The sequence below is a fragment of the Castor canadensis genome, chromosome X (genome assembly GCF_047511655.1).
Source record: "Castor canadensis chromosome X, mCasCan1.hap1v2, whole genome shotgun sequence".
In the NCBI taxonomy this organism is placed as follows: domain Eukaryota; kingdom Metazoa; phylum Chordata; class Mammalia; order Rodentia; family Castoridae; genus Castor; species Castor canadensis.
In genome coordinates, this window is record NC_133405.1 from 95,026,629 (window position 1) to 95,043,320 (window position 16,692).

The following is a 16,692-nucleotide window of genomic DNA, read 5'->3' on the forward strand; positions in this document are numbered from 1 at the left end:
TTGCTCACAAATGTGTATTATACAATACTCTCATGTTTCTGTTCTGTAATTAGCTACAGTTTACACAATTATCCGAACACTTAAAATTTTTAATATAATAATATATCTTGGCAAAATAAATTATACCTTCTTGCTTGCACATATTGTAATATGATTATTTTATGCTTAAAACATGGTTTTCTGGCATGCTAAAATGGGAACAGAAATACTGGCTGGAATTCTCAGGACTACTTCTAAAGAAAACTGTAAATGCAAAAATAATTCTATGGCAAATGGCCTTTTGGGTCAACATGGAAAAGTGCCTCCTGTTCATTCTTCCTTTCTAGAGGAATCTCCCCTGTTCTCATTTCAACACAACATGGTCAGATAAGATGGAAAAAAGAGATTGTCATTTGAAAAAAATACATAAATTTAAAGAATGAATATAGAATTTTTAAACCTGTTGAAACCACCATAAGAAGGGGACTAAGGTAGAAAGAAGAAAAATAGAGATGAACCAATTCGGGCTCTAATACATATATATGTACATGATAATGTCACAAGGAAACTCCCTGAGTAGCTATCTTAAACAAGCAAAAATGTCATTTCTTTTATAAAATAAAATGTCATTTTCTTTTATAAAAAAACAGGAGGGTGGAACAGGCCCTGCCTGGGGGGTGGTACCAATGGGAGGGGGAGGAGATGGGGAAAGGGTGTGGGAGGATGAATATAATGCAAACACTGTGTACACATGTATGTAAATGGAAAAATGGTACATGTTGAAACTATGGAGGGAGGGAAGGGTAAAGGAGAATGATGGAGGGGGAGAATTCAAGTATGATATATTTGATATATTGTAAGAACTTTTGTAAATGCCACAATTACCCCCACCCAGCATAACAATAAAAAAAGAAAAAATATACAAATTTAAAAGTTTCTTTTCTTCTTCTCCTTCTTCTTTTATGGGACTGGGGTTTGAACTCAGGGCTTGCAGGCTGTAGGCGCTCTACCACTTGAACCACTCCTCCAGTCCATTTTGCTCTGTTTAGTTTGGAAATGGGGAGTCTCATGAACTATTTGCCCATGTTAGTCTTGAATTGTGATCCTCCCAATCTCACCTCTCAAGTAGCTAGGATTACAGGCATGAGCCACTGGCACTTGGCTAAAAGTTTCTTATCCAGACCTCAAAGGCCTATTTTTGAGGACCTGGGGTTATGTTATATAATCTTTGAATCCAGATACAATCTGGACAACTGAAAAGGGTAATATGCTATGGGATCTTGGCAAAGTTAATTAGTTTCTCTCTCAGTTTTCTACTCTGTGAAATGGGAATAGTGGTACTTATTGAGCTTTTGTAGGAATTAAATATCTTACTATATGTAATAAAACACATAGAATAGTGACTGGCACATAGCAGTTGCCCCATTATAGAAATGTAGCCTAATTTCAGCCTCAAGTTCTTTCCCCAGTTCTCATTCTGAGGGAAAAACTGCAACCTGCCCTACTGCCATCATTATTACCCCTTGCCATCCAAATACCCTCAGGAGATTTGTAGATCAGAGAAGTTAAAGATGAATGCTGCAACCAAGTATGGCAGCATATACTACCACTCAAGAAGACTGCAAGTTTGAGGCCAGCCTGAGCTACATAGGGCCTGTGTAGAGAGACTCTGTCTCAAAAGAAGAAAGATAAATGCTGTGTAAAAAAAAATCAATGAGGATTATTAGTCAGTCAGGCAGTCAGTGAAGTTAACAAATATTTATTAAGCAACTACTCTCTTCTAAGCTGTAGATTACATCTACAGGTGAAATTGACCTGGATTTTGCCTTCAACAGAAAGAGGTCTCATGGAAGACAGGCATAAAAGAAATAATTACAAATTCATAGCACACCAAATTGTGAATTGTGATTATTGCTACTAAGGAAATTGTTCTGCTGAATATGTTAGTGAGGAAGAACATTCAGTCAGAATTCATGTACTTTGGCTTAAAAAGGATTGTCTTGAGCAGGTGGCAGATCCTAGTTAAGGAGAGTACTCGAAAAACTTAAATTTTATTTTCAAATTATCATACATTAATAATATGAGGGGATTTCACTGTAATAATTCCATGTATGTGTGCAGTGTACCTTATCATGTATTGTCATTACCATCATCAGTTTAGGTCTAGGTTCCACAAATGAGCAAGAACATGTGATATTTGGCTTTTGATGTTGGCTTATCTTGTTCAGCATGATGATCTCTAGTTCTGTCCATTTTCCTGCAAATGACATAACTGCATTTTTTTCTATATCTGAATAATATTCCATTATACATATATATAAATGATGGACAAAGAAAATATGGTATATATTTATCCATTCATTGGTTGTTGGACACCTCTGCTGTTTACACAGTTTGGCTATTGTAAAGAGAGCTGCAGTAAATATGGGTATGCAGATATCTCTATTGAATATTGATTTATACTCATTCGGCTATAACCCAAGAGTGGTATGGTGGCAGGGCTATAATGGAAGTCTATTTTTAGTTTTTTGAGGAGACTTCATACTGGTTTCCATAGTGGTTGGACTAATTTACATTCCTGCCATCAGTGGGGTTCCTTTTCCCCCACATACTTGCCAACATGTGTTGTTTTTTCTTTCTTGATAATAGTCATTCTGACTGGGTTAGATGGAATCTTAATGTGGTTTTGATTTGCATTTCATTGATGGCTGAAGATGTTGAACATTTTTCATGTTTCATGTATTTATTGACCATTTTTACTTCTTTACTTGAAAAGTGTCTGGGTCAATTGCCCATTTATTGACTGAATTATTTGCTCTTTTGTTTCATTTTTTTAGTTCTTTATATATACTAGGTATTAACCTCCTGTCAGGAGAGGTGAGGATAAGTAAGACACCTAAAAAATTAGCTAGCATTTGTTGCCCTTAATGCAGAGAAACTAAAGCAGATACCTTAAAAGCAACTGAGGCCAATAGGAAAAGGAGACCAGGAACTAGAGAAAAGGTGAGATCAAAAAGAATTAACCTAGAAGGTAACACACACGCACAGGAAATTAATGTGAGTCAACTCCCTGTATAGCTGTCCTAAACACTTGTTCCTTCCTATTATTGCTTATACTCTCTCTTCAACAAAATTAGAGATAAGGGCAAAATAGTTTCTGCTGGGTATTGAGGGGGTGGGGGGGAGAGGGAGAGGGGAGAGGGAGGGAGTGGGGGCAGGGGGGAGAAATGACCCAAGCATTGTATGCACACATGAATAATAAAACAATAAAAAAAAAAGAAAAAAATATCCCCTGTCAGATGAATGTCTGGAAAAGATTTTCTTACATTCTGTAGGCTATCTCTTCACTCTGTTCATTGCTTCTTTGGTTGTGCAAAATATATATATATTTTTTTTGTGGTGCTAGCCTACACCTTGAGCCACTCAACCAGCCCTTTTTGGTGATTTTTTTTTCAAGACAGAGTCTTGAGATAGGATTCGAAGCCAGCTTCGAACTTTAATTTTCCTGATCTTTGCCTCCTGAGTATCTAGGATTATAGGCATGAACCTAGCTGAAAAATCTTTATAATTTGATGGAATTCCATTTGTCAATTATTGCTATTATCTCCTGAGTTATAGGAGTCCTATTCTGAAACTCATTGCCTATGCCTAGATCTTAAAGTGCTTCCCTAAGTTTTCCTGTAGTAGTTTCAAAATTACAGTTCTTTCATTCATTTTGCATTGATTTTGATGTCTGTATAAAATCATGTCCTAGTCTGTTTCTGCTGCTATGATAAAACACCATGGACTGGCTATGTTATAAATAACAGAAATTTATTTCTCACAGTTCTGAAGACTTACAGGTCTAAAATCAAGTGCTTGCATATTTGGGGTCTTATAGTGACTGCTTTCTGCTTCCAAGATGGTGCTTTCCAGAGAGGATGAACACTATTTTCTCATGGCAGAATGAATGGAAGGGCCAATCTGTCTTGTAAGCCCTTTTATAAGGCCACTAATCCTAGTCACTGCTCATATCATCACCTTGAGAATTAAGATTTCAACATAGGAATTTGGGGGAGAAGGCACATATGTTCTGACCCTACGAATGTCTTTATTATGTGGATGTTCTATAATTTAGCTACCTAATCTTACTATTGAATATTGAAATTCTTCCCAGCTTTTCATTATTATATTTAAATATAAACTGATCTTCCATTGCTTTCTGTTCTTCTGGTAATAGAGATATTTATTCTCACTTTTGCGCTTGTTTACAAACAATATGGTAAAAAAGCACCCTGGTCTCTCTGAGATGCCATTACTGGCCCAGGACTCTTTTTTATTTTGATTGACTCAATCAACAGCTAGTAAGTGGTGTGGAAACTGTTACATAAAAGATGGATTAAGCCATCAGCAATATTTATGATAGAGGAAAGAAGATGAGACATTTGAGGGACAGAGTTGCATTTTATTTCTCCAGAGGTGAGTCCTAGGCTCAATAAAACATAATTCAGTTCAAAATAATACAGGTTGAGTATCCCTTAACCAAAATGCTTGGAACCAGAACTGATTTGGAATATAGATTTTTTTCAGATGTTGGGATATTTGTATATATTGTCAAGATAATTTATATATTAGCATATATAAATTTTATATTTGCATGTATAAATCATTTTGATAATGGGACCCATGTCTAAATATGAAATTCATGTAGCTTAAAGGTAATTTTATACAATATCTTTAGTGTGCTTGTATTTTGACTGCGACATCACATGAAATCAGTGTGGCTTCCAATTATGTCATGTCAGCACTCAAAATGTTTCAGATTTGGGAACATTTTAGATTTGGAGTTTTCAGATTATGGATACTCAACTTGTAATAGCAAAAATGTACATAGAGCTGATTCTCTGTCAAATACTATTATAAGCATGTTACATATTCATGTATTAAGTTATTGCATAATTCTCTCAATCTCCTATGTGGTGGGAATTCTCATAATCTCTGTTTTACAAATCAGGAGCCTGAGCCCCAGGTAGTTTGCATAGCTTGTCCAAGTTCATACAGTTAATAAATAAATGGTGAGGGCCGTATTAGCACCCACACATCTGTAGTTCTAAATCATTTTATTCTATAAACTTTTATTAGGTACCTGTCAAAGAAAGGCACTGTGCTCAGAAAAAAGCATAAAGATGATATAACTACAGATTATTAAACTCCTGACCTCACTTCAAGGAGCTGACAGTCAAATGGGTAAGATTGTCACATAAAAAGATGCATGTATTATAATATGGTGAGCCTATGAGAGACATATGTCACAGTGCTATAAGAACCAGACAAGGGAGTAATGGGGGAACTAATATGATCAAATTATATTCTATGCATGTATGGAAATATTACAATGAAACCCCCCATGTTGTACAATTAATATGTCCTATAAAAATGTGAAAAAAATAAATGAAAAAAGAGCCAGAAGAGGGCCCCTATGCACAAACTGGACATTCAAGGAAGAAGAGTCAATCCTAGTATCACCCCCCCTCCCAAAAAAAAAAAAGAAAATAGAATGCCTTACCTAGGCTTGGTGGGTAAACATCATGTTTTATTAACACTTATGGCCTGGACACAGGAGGAGAAGACAAGCTTGCTTTATATTTATAGATCTGGGGGCAACACCCTCCTCTAAATCAAGGTGTCTAATAAAGGAACTATTGGACTGGGAGGAGAATTGAACTTACACCTCTTTTGCTAACGTTCAGTTATTTATGTTTCACTTTCATGATTTGGACCATAATCAATGATACAGTACCACTTGTACCACTGTTTACTTAATATGCTTCTTTAAATGAACTGACTTATTTTACTAAAATAAATTTCTTCAAATATAGCACTACCATAAATGGAAAGACAATTTTTACTCTCCACAAATAGAAGGTAACCATAAAAATAAATACATACTATTAGAAAATATTTATCCATGTATCACCTAAAATTATCTCTCATACCACTATTGGTATGAATGCCACATACTGAAAAACACTGAATGAAATAACCTCTTCAGGCCCTTCCTATACCAACATTCTGTGATTAGGTGAATAACTCTTGCTAAGATGTGTGCCACTAAGGTTTTATTTTCATCATATTTATGTATATTCAATCCACTTGTTCTCATAGTCCTAACCATTTTAGCTGTGTGTTTCTTCCATGTAAACAGGTGTTATTTTCTGTATCCCCATAGCATACTAATTAGACTCTCATCCCTGATCAAACCATTTATCTCACCTTAGGAAGTAGCAGTTTACTACTGCTAAACTGCCTATCATACCTTTTTAAATTCATTGCTGTCCTCACTTGAGAATTGTGACTCCGTGGTAGACTACTCCAACTATGTTTGTGGTACTGACTTGAGGGGAAAGGACTACTACAATGCAGGGCTATTTGGTCAAACAAAGAATGTAGGAAATAAAGAATAAAGTTGCAATAATTCAATATGTGTGCTAGCAGTAAAGTTTTAAGAAAGTACCAAGAAGTATACTCCATTTCTTTACTCCCTTTTACTTTCTGAGTGAATTGATAAGACTATAGTGACAAAAGGGTAAAGATCAATCCCCTATTGGCTTTGGGAACAGTGGGAAATGGGTAACACTCCCTCTGTTGGGAAAGTGAGAAGTGCTGTGGTAACTAACACAAGGACAGTAAGTGAGAGTCTGCCTTTGGGAGCCTTCAGAGGCCTAGCACGTCTCTAGATTAGCTCAGTAATAAAAAAGTTCCTGTTCTATTTATACATTTCCTTGATAATCTCATACATTTATTTTTTTAATATAAAAGCAAGAATACAAGTCTTTTTCTTGTACATCAATAGGATCCTTCCCTGACTCAGGAATATGCATTTCAGGGACAAGAAAAAGATGTTGTCCCTTTCCTGCAGGTGAAGCTGAGGTTCCCAGTTTTTCTGGTTTGACTTGGTTGCTGATTATAAACACTCTGTCCTCCTATTTGTGGGTGTGGTAGCTTCTAGGGTCTAAAATGGTATGAAAATCCATGTGTGCCCAATCCCCTTGCCCTAAAACACATACACACACTCACTTGCACATGTGTGCACACACACATACACACACACACACACACACACACACACACACACACATATAATCAAGCTTTTTTCTCATAAACTTAGTAGCTTAGGGCACAACTAAACTTATAGGAGGTAGAGGCCTGTTAGAGCTTGTCTGGGTTGGTGCTGTGCCAGGAAAATTTCAAACCCTGGCTACATTCTCCTAGCCCATTGGCCCTTCCTAAGGGGAATTTAGTCATGCCTTTGAATGTCTTGAGCAAGCAGTTTAGTTGCTATTTTTTATATAAATTTGTTTATATGTGTAGGGATAGGAGATTTGAATAACATGAGGCATGTTCCCAATATCTGTGGCCAGAAAGAGATTCAACTTAAAATTCAGAGATTTCATAATTGTCATTGTTAAGAGTAACAGTTAGCCTTTATTGAAAGCTTCCTTTGTGGTAGGCACTGTACATTATTATAAGCTATCATCTCATCAGGGGCTATTCTAGGTTTTGTGGAGCCTGAAGCTGATACAACTAGGGGGACCCTCTTTAAGAAAAACATACTGCTTGTTTCCTTCCAGAACCTTGGAAAGGGAACCTAAAGCTGAAAATTTTTAATGTTGCCATAAAGCCTCCTCTGCATCTAATTTGATCTTTTTGACAACTCTGTGAACTACTAGCAGTATCTCTGTAAAAGAAGTAGGTGAGGAAACTGGGGTTTATAAGGTACTTGCAAAAGGTTACACAGTTTTTTAAATAAGCCTATTCCCACAACCTCCTTCCAGGCTTTCTCCTCTCAGCTAACTCGATTTCCTTCTCCAAAATATCCTTATCCTTTGCTGCCAGTAACCTTAGTGCTGTCCTCTGGGACATGTGAGGAACTTAACACTGGTTCCACATTAGCAGAGGGGCAAAAGGTCTCCTTTTAGCTGAGCTTGCAGAGGGAATATGCCCTCTGGGGAACTGCAGAACAAGAAAAGTGGGTGAGAAGGGCATTTGTGTTCCTACTACTAGATCTGAGCTAACATTTTTGTTGTTTCATGAACAGCAGTGACTTAAGAAAGCAGATTTTTCCTGTTTATATACTGTTCAACTTCCCTCCCCTCTCCAGACCAACTTTACCCTGCTGGGCCTCTAAATCTCCTCCTATCTCCCCACCCTTCCTCACTTCACCCTATTCTGCCCCACCTTCCCCTCAGCCTCAGCTCTTCAAGCCTTCTTTTTAAATTGTTGTTGTCTACTGGGAACAGAGAGGGTGGAGTCCTCTTACTGAGGCTTTTCCTCCTCCTCTCCCTCCAGCCCTCAGACTGGGCTCCACCCTGGTAGTTTGTGGCTAGTTTTCAGGGGAAAGAGAAGCAGAAGGATGAAAGGAAGAGAGGAAGAGAAGAACAGCATCTTCTGAGCCCTGACACATGGGATATTTGTATACCTCAGCTATTTTTCATTAGCTCAACATGTAATTTAACTCTCATCTTCCTCCTCTGATTCTTTGGTTTTATAGAGGAGAGTTCAGGCTGCTTCTTCAAAGTAATAAATGTCCCTTACACTTAGGGTGGGATGGAAGGAGTTGAAGACATTACAAATTGCTTTAAGCCAGTCAAGAAAGGTGCATCCTAGAATGAGAGGGAAATGGATCACAACTTCTAGTTCCCCATACCTGCTCCCTCACATTTTATCTGGCATAGTCAACATCAGCTACATGCTGATTACTGATGTGTCAAGGCAAATACTATAAAGGAAAAGTCCTGTCTTTGTCACTGACTGTGGTCATGTGGTACATAGCTCCTGTGAGTGAACTTTGAATACTAATTTGAGTGAGCCAGAAGCCATCTCTAATTGACCCAAAGTGAAAATTCGAAGGGCTTGTCCACTGGAGTCTCCTGGAAAGATAGATGTCTTATTTCTCTCCCTGACACATAGTGTGATTCCTGATATATATATACCACAAGTGTTCAGTATGTTTTATTGATTAAATGAATAGAAGAATGAATGGGAAAGAATCTCAAGTTTGTTTTCTTAAAAGCTGAATTTGCCATCTGATACCATGTTTTCTATACAAATGAAGTTGAAACAGATAAAAAAAAGTAGGGCTTAACATAAATTACTTAACCAGAAAGACTTTTAATAAGAATATAAGCTGTTTGGCTACCTGAAAATGGATAGGCCTTCTTCAGCATCCTCTCCAGACTGAACAAGGGATTCATGATGACCTAATGGCACAATTAGCCTAGACAGGAAATTCTGGTGGCTACTCTCTTCAAATTTTTACTACAGTTATCTACTCATCTTCATCTGCATATCACAAAAACACATTAATTCCTTTTTGTTGTTTTTACTTGTTTTTGTGGTGCTGAGGAGCAAATCCATGGCCTTACACATGTTAGGCAAGCACTCTGCCACTGAGATACATCCCAGCACTTACTGATTCTTTTTTTTTTTTTTTTTTGATGACAAGGGTTTGAACTCAGGGCTCACACTTGAGCCACTCTACCAGTCCTTATTTTTGTGTTGGGTGTTTTTGAAATAGTGCCTCACTTTTTTCCCCAGACTGTCCTCAAACCGTGATCCTCCTGATCTCTGCCTCCCAAGTAGCTAGGATTACAGACATGAGCCACCAGCACATGGTTCCTTATTCATTCTTGATATAAACAACTCAATGTTCTTTCACACATTTGAATTAAAAAATTTCCAGTGTTGTTGAAAATAGCCCTACTTGTAGTCCTATCTTAAGTAGTACTCCCAAAATTTTATGCATTAAGAAACTGTCTTCAACCAGATACTGGAGGCTGACGCCTGTAATCCTAGCTACTCAGGAGGCAGAGATCAGGAGGATCATGGCTCAAAGCCAGCCCTGGGCAAATAGTTTGTGAGATCCTATCTCAAAAAAATCCTTCACAAAAAAGGGCTGGTGGAATGGCTGAAAGTGTAGGCCCTGAGTTCAAGCCGCAGTACCACAAAAAAAAAAAACCTGTCTTCAATGGATAAAGTGACTCTTTTTTAAAGAATGTATAGAGAATTGTACTCTTGTCTGTATGGTTCCATTTCAATATGCCTTACCTTGTGAACTGGGCAGCAATGCAGGCAGTAGTGGAAATACAGTCTAATGAGATAGGGAGTTATTTATAAAACCACTACTAAAAGGGTGTTCTTTCATGCAACAAGTACACATGCATGTTATTTAGTTGTTGTACCTCACCAGAAAATGATTATTTCATATGTATCTATATATGTGTGTATATATATATATGTATATGTGTATATGGCTTATTGGCACATAGTTACTGCTCAATAACTGTTATTATTGTTAATAATAATAGTACCTAGCATCCACATTACACAAATTATAACACCTGGTTCCTCACCTCCGGGACTAGTAAGAGGGGGACAATTATATCAACAAATATGTGCCCTGAACTTGAGTTAGTCCTTTCAAGAAAATGGACAGAGAGTTTAGGTCATTTCAGCAGAGAAAGTAAGGTCTCAAGGCATAGTTGTAGGAAACAGCCTGGGTCTCAGGGATTCACAATCCAGGTAAGATCCAGGAGAGTAGCAAAAGGCCACTGCTTGAGAGGGAGGAAGGGGCCAGATCACAGAAGGTTAAAGAATGGGTGGCAGGGTGCAGCCTTGAATATTGGGGTGTATGGTGAGTCATTGAGGTGGTTGGTGAACTATGGGAGGAAGAACAGTGTTTGGGGGAGGAGGGAAAAGAGGATGCTTATAAAACATTCAGGCAGTAATATCAGTTAAGCAAATGGACATACATGTTGGGATACACTGGGCTGTGACCTGCAGTTTCCTTATTTTTTTAAAGAGGGGCACAGAGGTATAGTAGCACCTTCTCTCCAGAGTTGTTACCAGGTCTAAATGGAGAAATGATGAATGTAAAAGTACCTGGCCCAGTGACATGCCCATATTAGGTGCTGAATTCATAGCAGCTATTATTATTTCTCCTGCCTTGCTGTTCCCTCCCTTCCTCTGCTTTGTTTCTTGTCTCTCTTCTCTTTCCTCCCTTTAAAAGGGAGAGGCACTGAAAAGGGGCTGTGGTTGCTTGGGACTTCCTCGTTTCCCATTAAAATGAGCTAGAGAAAGGCTTAAGGGCAAAGAAATCCTGAAAAGTTAATTCCTATCCTATGGATTCAGCTCTACAGGGATCTTGGCCAATGCCTGGCTAAGAGGCAGTCTCGGGGTGTGTGTGTATGTGTGTGTCTGTGTGTCAGTGTGTGTGTGTGTGTGTGTGTGTGTGTGTGAGAGAGAGAGAGAGAGAGAGAGAGAGAGAGAGAGAGAGAGAGAGAGAGAAACTCTATTCTTAGAGATGTGGTATCTGGGAGACTGAGAAAGCCTTTCTTATGCCTCCCTGCTAGGCCACATGGTATTCACAATTCATCTTCAACTCCTCCTTCTTAACCACCCACACCTTCACCCTCACCTCCTTCCCTTATCTATTGCTAGAAAATACACCTCGTTCCAATCTTCTTTCCTCCCTAAGAAGACACTGTGACCTCGCTGTCCTTGCGGGTGTCACACGTTACCATGGAGAACTAGGAAGGTAAATATTGCTTCCAGTTTTCAGCTTCCTTGCTCTTCTTTACACATCCCTTTCTTCCTAGACAAGCCCCAATCCACACACCCCTTTCAACCTCCCCTTTAGTGTAACCCTAGTGTATAGGTGACCCAGTAGTATGCTCCCAAGCCTCTTTCTGGTATGAACGAAAGAGTAACTGAAATTGATTCTAGTTGTACCTGCTGCTGCTGGAAGCAGAGGGAGGCGGCCGCCAGGGGCGCGGCCAGCTGTCTCCGCCCAGGGCCCCGCCCCATCCCCTCCCTTCTCCCTCTGCCTTCTCGGCCCCACCCTTCTCCACCTCCTCCTACTTTGCACTCTCCTCTAGCGGCCGCTTGTCCCTTTTAAGGAACTCCACCCTAGGTGGAGTCCTCATGATAGTCGCACCTCTCCTCTGGGCCTAACCAGGCAGAGAAAGACGGAATCACTCCACCCACTCAGGTTGCCCAAAGAGCACTTCAGGCTCTGACCCGTGCGGGGCGCGAGGTGCCTGTTGGGGCAGCTAAGTGCCTCCAAGAAACCTCGCGCCAGAGGACCTACAAGAGTTCCTGCCGTTTTTCGCAGAAGCCCCTGCCCTAGGCTGGTGTTCTATAGGTTTCGACCAATCGTCGGCATTTTCTCCTCCCTTCTTTCTTTTTAGGAAGGCGCTGGGGTGTGTGGCTGCAGCCGCGACGCTGCAGGGATCCTCTTATGGTATCTCCTCGTGGGTTCCTGTCTTGGATGAGTCCTTCTCTGCCTGAACTTTGTGTTCAAGTAGTGTTTTGAGGTCTGGAGTGGTTTATCTTAGACCCCAGCTCCGGCTCTCTCCTCAAGGGTGTGTGGAGTTAAGAGGATGGGTGGAGAGTGGGCTTGGCCGGAACTGAATTGGTGGAGGTAAAAGGGGAACGGAGGATCTTCAGCATTGAAAACTTCAGCCTAGAGAACCCACTTTATTTTTAACGGAGGAAAGGCTTCGGGGGAGGATTCATTTTAGGAAGTCTGCGTCGCCAGCCCCGGTTTTTGGGTTGAATGCTTGAGAGCTTTGTTTCCCTTGTTCTGAGGGCGGCCCGGCTGGGTCTGAATCAGCTCCCTTCCTTTTCGTCTCCCTCCTCATTTTCCAGCCAGAAGAAAAAAGGGGAGGTGGGAAACCGAGAAAGAGAAGGCGAGAGCGCGTCGCCAGGCGCGCTGTCAGACATGGGCGGGTGTGAGGGGAACAGCTGTCTTGCAGTCAGCTCAGGAGTATGAGCCTCCCGGAGTACCGCATGAGCTCCGGACACTTAAGGAGTCCTCAGCTAGAGACATGGGCGGTAAGTGACTCTGGAATTAGAGCCCACCACTCTTATCTCCCGCATTTAGATTCAATCCCCCCCCAACACACGCCCACTTTGCTTTGGGTTTTAGCAGCAGAGGGGGAGTGGGGAAGCGGAAGGGTAAAAACACTATGAAATCAAATGAAACTCAGAAAAATGACTTTACTAAAGGGTTGAGCAAAGAAAGGTTTAAGAAGGGGCAGGAGTACTTGGTGGAGGGGGAGCTTCGTAGAAGAACTGAAAGGGGACAAGAATGGGTGGATTTGTCTAGTTTAGTCCGCCCTGGCCCAGCGCTCTCAATCCTTCTTAAACGGTAAGGTTTGTCTTTGACTTAACCCCACACAGCCAAAGTCGCGGCGAGAGAGAACAGAATTCAGTAGGCTAATGATTCCAGATAATCCCCCTAAGCTGTAGTGGGTCCTTAGAGAAGCTTCTAAATGAAGGGAAGAGTGGGCAGGGGGTTAAGGTGGGAGCCTCGGCTGTTGGGGACACCGATCGTGAGACCCTGAAAGGAGCTGAGGGGGAGGAGCTGCTTTGGGCGTGCCAGCTCTTTAAGGAGGGACTGAGCTTGGTTGGAGGAGGAAGCCCAAGCCTAGGCTGTGCCTGGGCCCTTAAAGATGTGGCCAAGGCGGTTGGTTAGACCGTGTAGGTGGAAGACCAGGCCGTGTTCCTGCGATGGCTGGAGCTAATGGACTTGCTTAGCTACTTGGTGGAGCTTTTTTGTTGAATTTTTTGCCCTAATAATTTGGGTAAAATAAATCACATCCAAACAGGTGGCCAAAGGAATGGTGCCTCATTTCCTTTGGTAACATCTTCATTGTGAAGAAAAACACTTATTAAGCACCTGTATGTCACCCAGTGTAATAGTTACAGGGAAAAGAAAATAATCTCTAATTTGGATTTTCAACCGATAGAGACTGTGGTGGTTTGCAGTAACAAAAAGATCTCTTTTCAAACCCTAGTACCACCACTAACTGGTTATGTGACCTGGGGCATTGCTTTTCTCTTCTGTAGAATGCAGATCAATAATTCTAATTCAAAAGATGTTTTGGTAGATTATAAATACCATAAAGTAAAAGTGACAAATGTGCTATCCAGTTCCTTCTTGACTCAAAGTTAGTTATTGGCTGTACTTTCAGAGTGCTGGGAAGCATAAGCTTTCAGAATACATTGGAAAGAAAATTGGAGGGAAAAAAACATGAGCCAGATCACCACTACCACCCTCATTGTTCTAGTATATGCAATTTACAGATGAGATTCTTAGTGGTTCTGCTATCTGAATTCCAATAACCAAGGTATCAAGCCTAGTCTGTTTATCAATCATCTTTTATATTGTCTGTTTCAAGTGGTTTTTCTCATTTGGCAAGGATTTTATTATTGTGTGATACATTTATATGTTCATCTTCACCCTGAGTCAGTTGTACTTTATGACCTCACTTAAATTGTTGAATGAAGAGAAGATTGCCTTTGGATACATAATTCATTTAGCAAATATATGTTGATATACTATGCATCAGGCATTAAGGAAAAACTTTTTTGGGATAGGGTCTCACTATGTAGCCCAGGATGGTCTCAAATTCTCAGTCCTCCTGCCCTAACCTCCCAGGTGCTAGGATTGTAGGCTTGCACCATCACACCTACTGAGAATTTTTTAAAGCTCTTTTTCTCTTTCTTCTTTCTTAATAAATATCTTCTTTATTCTCCAATCCAAACCCTAATCTTCGTTTGAATACTATTTGTGTCCCTGGCTTCCACATCAGATCTATTTTATCTCCTCAACTATGCTTTAGATATCCCTGTCCATTCTGCTTAGTTGATATTTACCACAAATAAGGTGCTTTATAATGTACTTGTTTTCTTAGCTTTTCCTGAACAATATTTATAGTATTCCTTCTATCATTAGTACCATCTTAAATGTCATTTCTATGAACCCTTCCTGATCCTTGTATCTAGTAATACTGTTTTGAGATTTCATATCACAGTTTGTGTGTTTACTGGAAAGCACATTGCACTCTGTCCTGTATTTTGGTTGTTTGTATTTTCAGATTGAGAGGTGCTTGATTGATATCACTGTGTCTTTATAGTACTTATCTGATCAACTTTTCCATGTAAACACTTAGTACATATTTTGTAGATTATTTTCTACAATCGAGTTCTAAAATGTGATATTTTTGTAAATGAAGGAAAACTTGATTGGGATGATTGACCTGAATGATCATCTACTGTGGTTGCCATTTAACTACTAAGTAGAGCATGATTGAATAAATAGTATTGAAGTTTTTTTGTTGTTTTGTTTTGTTTTTGGTGGTACTGGGATTTGAACTCAGGGCCTCATGCTTGCTAGGCAAGTGCGCTACCATTTGAGCCACTCTGCCAGCCAGCATTGTAGTCTTGAGCTCATTTGTTGATCCAGAGACACTGGGACAATGGGAGACTATGTTTGGTTTTCTTTTATATACTTCGTATATACTTTTGTATACTAATGTTTTTTATTTAGATTTTATACCTAGAAGTCAGATTTCTGATCTATTCTCCCCAGTTCAGCTTCATTATCTAACCTCTGTTTTCTCATCTCTAAATTGATGTGGTAATTTGGGATTATGAATAAAGTAAGTAAAGCATTGAATGCAGTGCCTAACAGCTAATATGTATTTAATAAGTGAAGGATCTCATTTTATTTTATTTTATTTCATTTCATTTTTTGCAGTTCTGAGGCTTGAACTCAGGGCCTACACCTTTAGACACTCCACCAGCCCTTTTTTTTTGCTGTTTTTTTTTTTATTATTCATATGTGCATACAAGGCTTGGGTCATTTCTCTCCCCTGCCCCCACCCCCTCCCTTACCACCCACTCCGCCTCCTCCCTCTCTCCCCTATCCCCTCAATACACAGCAGAAACTATTTTGCCCTTATTTCTAATTTTGTTATAGAGAGAGTATAAACCATAATAGGAAGGAACAAGGGTTTTTGCTGGTTGAGATAAGGATAGCTATACAGGGAGTTGACTCACATTTATTTCCTGTGCGTGTGTGTTACCTTCTAGGTTAATTCTTTTTGATCTCACCTTTTCTCTAGTTCCTGGTCCCCTTTTCCTATTGGCCTCAGTTGCTTTTAAGGTATCTGCTTTAGTTTCTCTGCGTTAAGGGCAACAAATGCTACCTAACTTTTTAGGTGTCTTACCTATCCTCACTCCTCCCTTGTGGGCTAAAGCTTTTATCATGTGCTCAAAGTCCAATCCCCTTGTTGTGTTTGCCCTTGATCTAATGTCCACATATGAGGGAGAACATACGATTTTTGGTCTTTTGGGCCAGGCTAACCTCACTCAGAATGATGTTCTCCAATTCCATCCATTTACCAGCGAATGATAACATTTCGTTCTTCTTCATGGCTGCATAAAATTCCATTGTGTATAGATACTACATTTTCTTAATCCATTCGTCAATGGTGGGGCATCTTGGCTGTTTCCATAACTTTCCACCAGCCCTTTTTGTGTTAGGTATTCTCAAGATAGGGTCTTGAGAACTGTTTGCCCAGGCTGGCTCAGAACCACAATCTTCCTGATCTTATTTTGAAAAGTTTGTTTTATTTAGGTGTTGCTATATATATAGAGGGGGGGAAATATAGATTAATGGGATTGGAAGGTGGGTGTAAATGTCTGGAACATGCTAGATACTGTATGTGATATACTATAAGATGTTATATGTTTATTTAGACAAAATAGATGTAATATGGGCAAATCAAACTGTGGGATTTTTGTTTTCTTGTGGTGTAGGGGATCAAACCAGGGCTTTGTACATGCTAGGCAATGTACCACTGAGGTATGTCCCTAGTCCTTCAA

General features: G+C 39.8%; 1 protein-coding gene across 11 annotated transcripts in view; it reads left to right on the forward strand.

The window, feature by feature from the left end:
* Klf8 (KLF transcription factor 8) overlaps window positions 1–16,692 on the forward strand; it is a 211,816-nt gene that overhangs the window by 150,154 nt on the left and 44,970 nt on the right. For 2 of the 11 annotated variants that reach the window (XM_074064273.1, XM_074064274.1), the window contains one exon: window positions 5,101–5,205. The exons of 7 other annotated variants lie outside the window; for them this stretch is intronic. In XM_074064273.1, coding sequence (XP_073920374.1) covers window positions 5,202–5,205 — 4 coding nt within the window. In that variant the 5' untranslated portion in view covers window positions 5,101–5,201. Of the gene's footprint in view, window positions 1–5,100; window positions 5,206–11,915; window positions 12,853–16,692 lie in introns of those variants that run through there. 2 more of the 11 variants (XM_074064272.1, XM_074064279.1) reach the window with 2 other exon arrangements.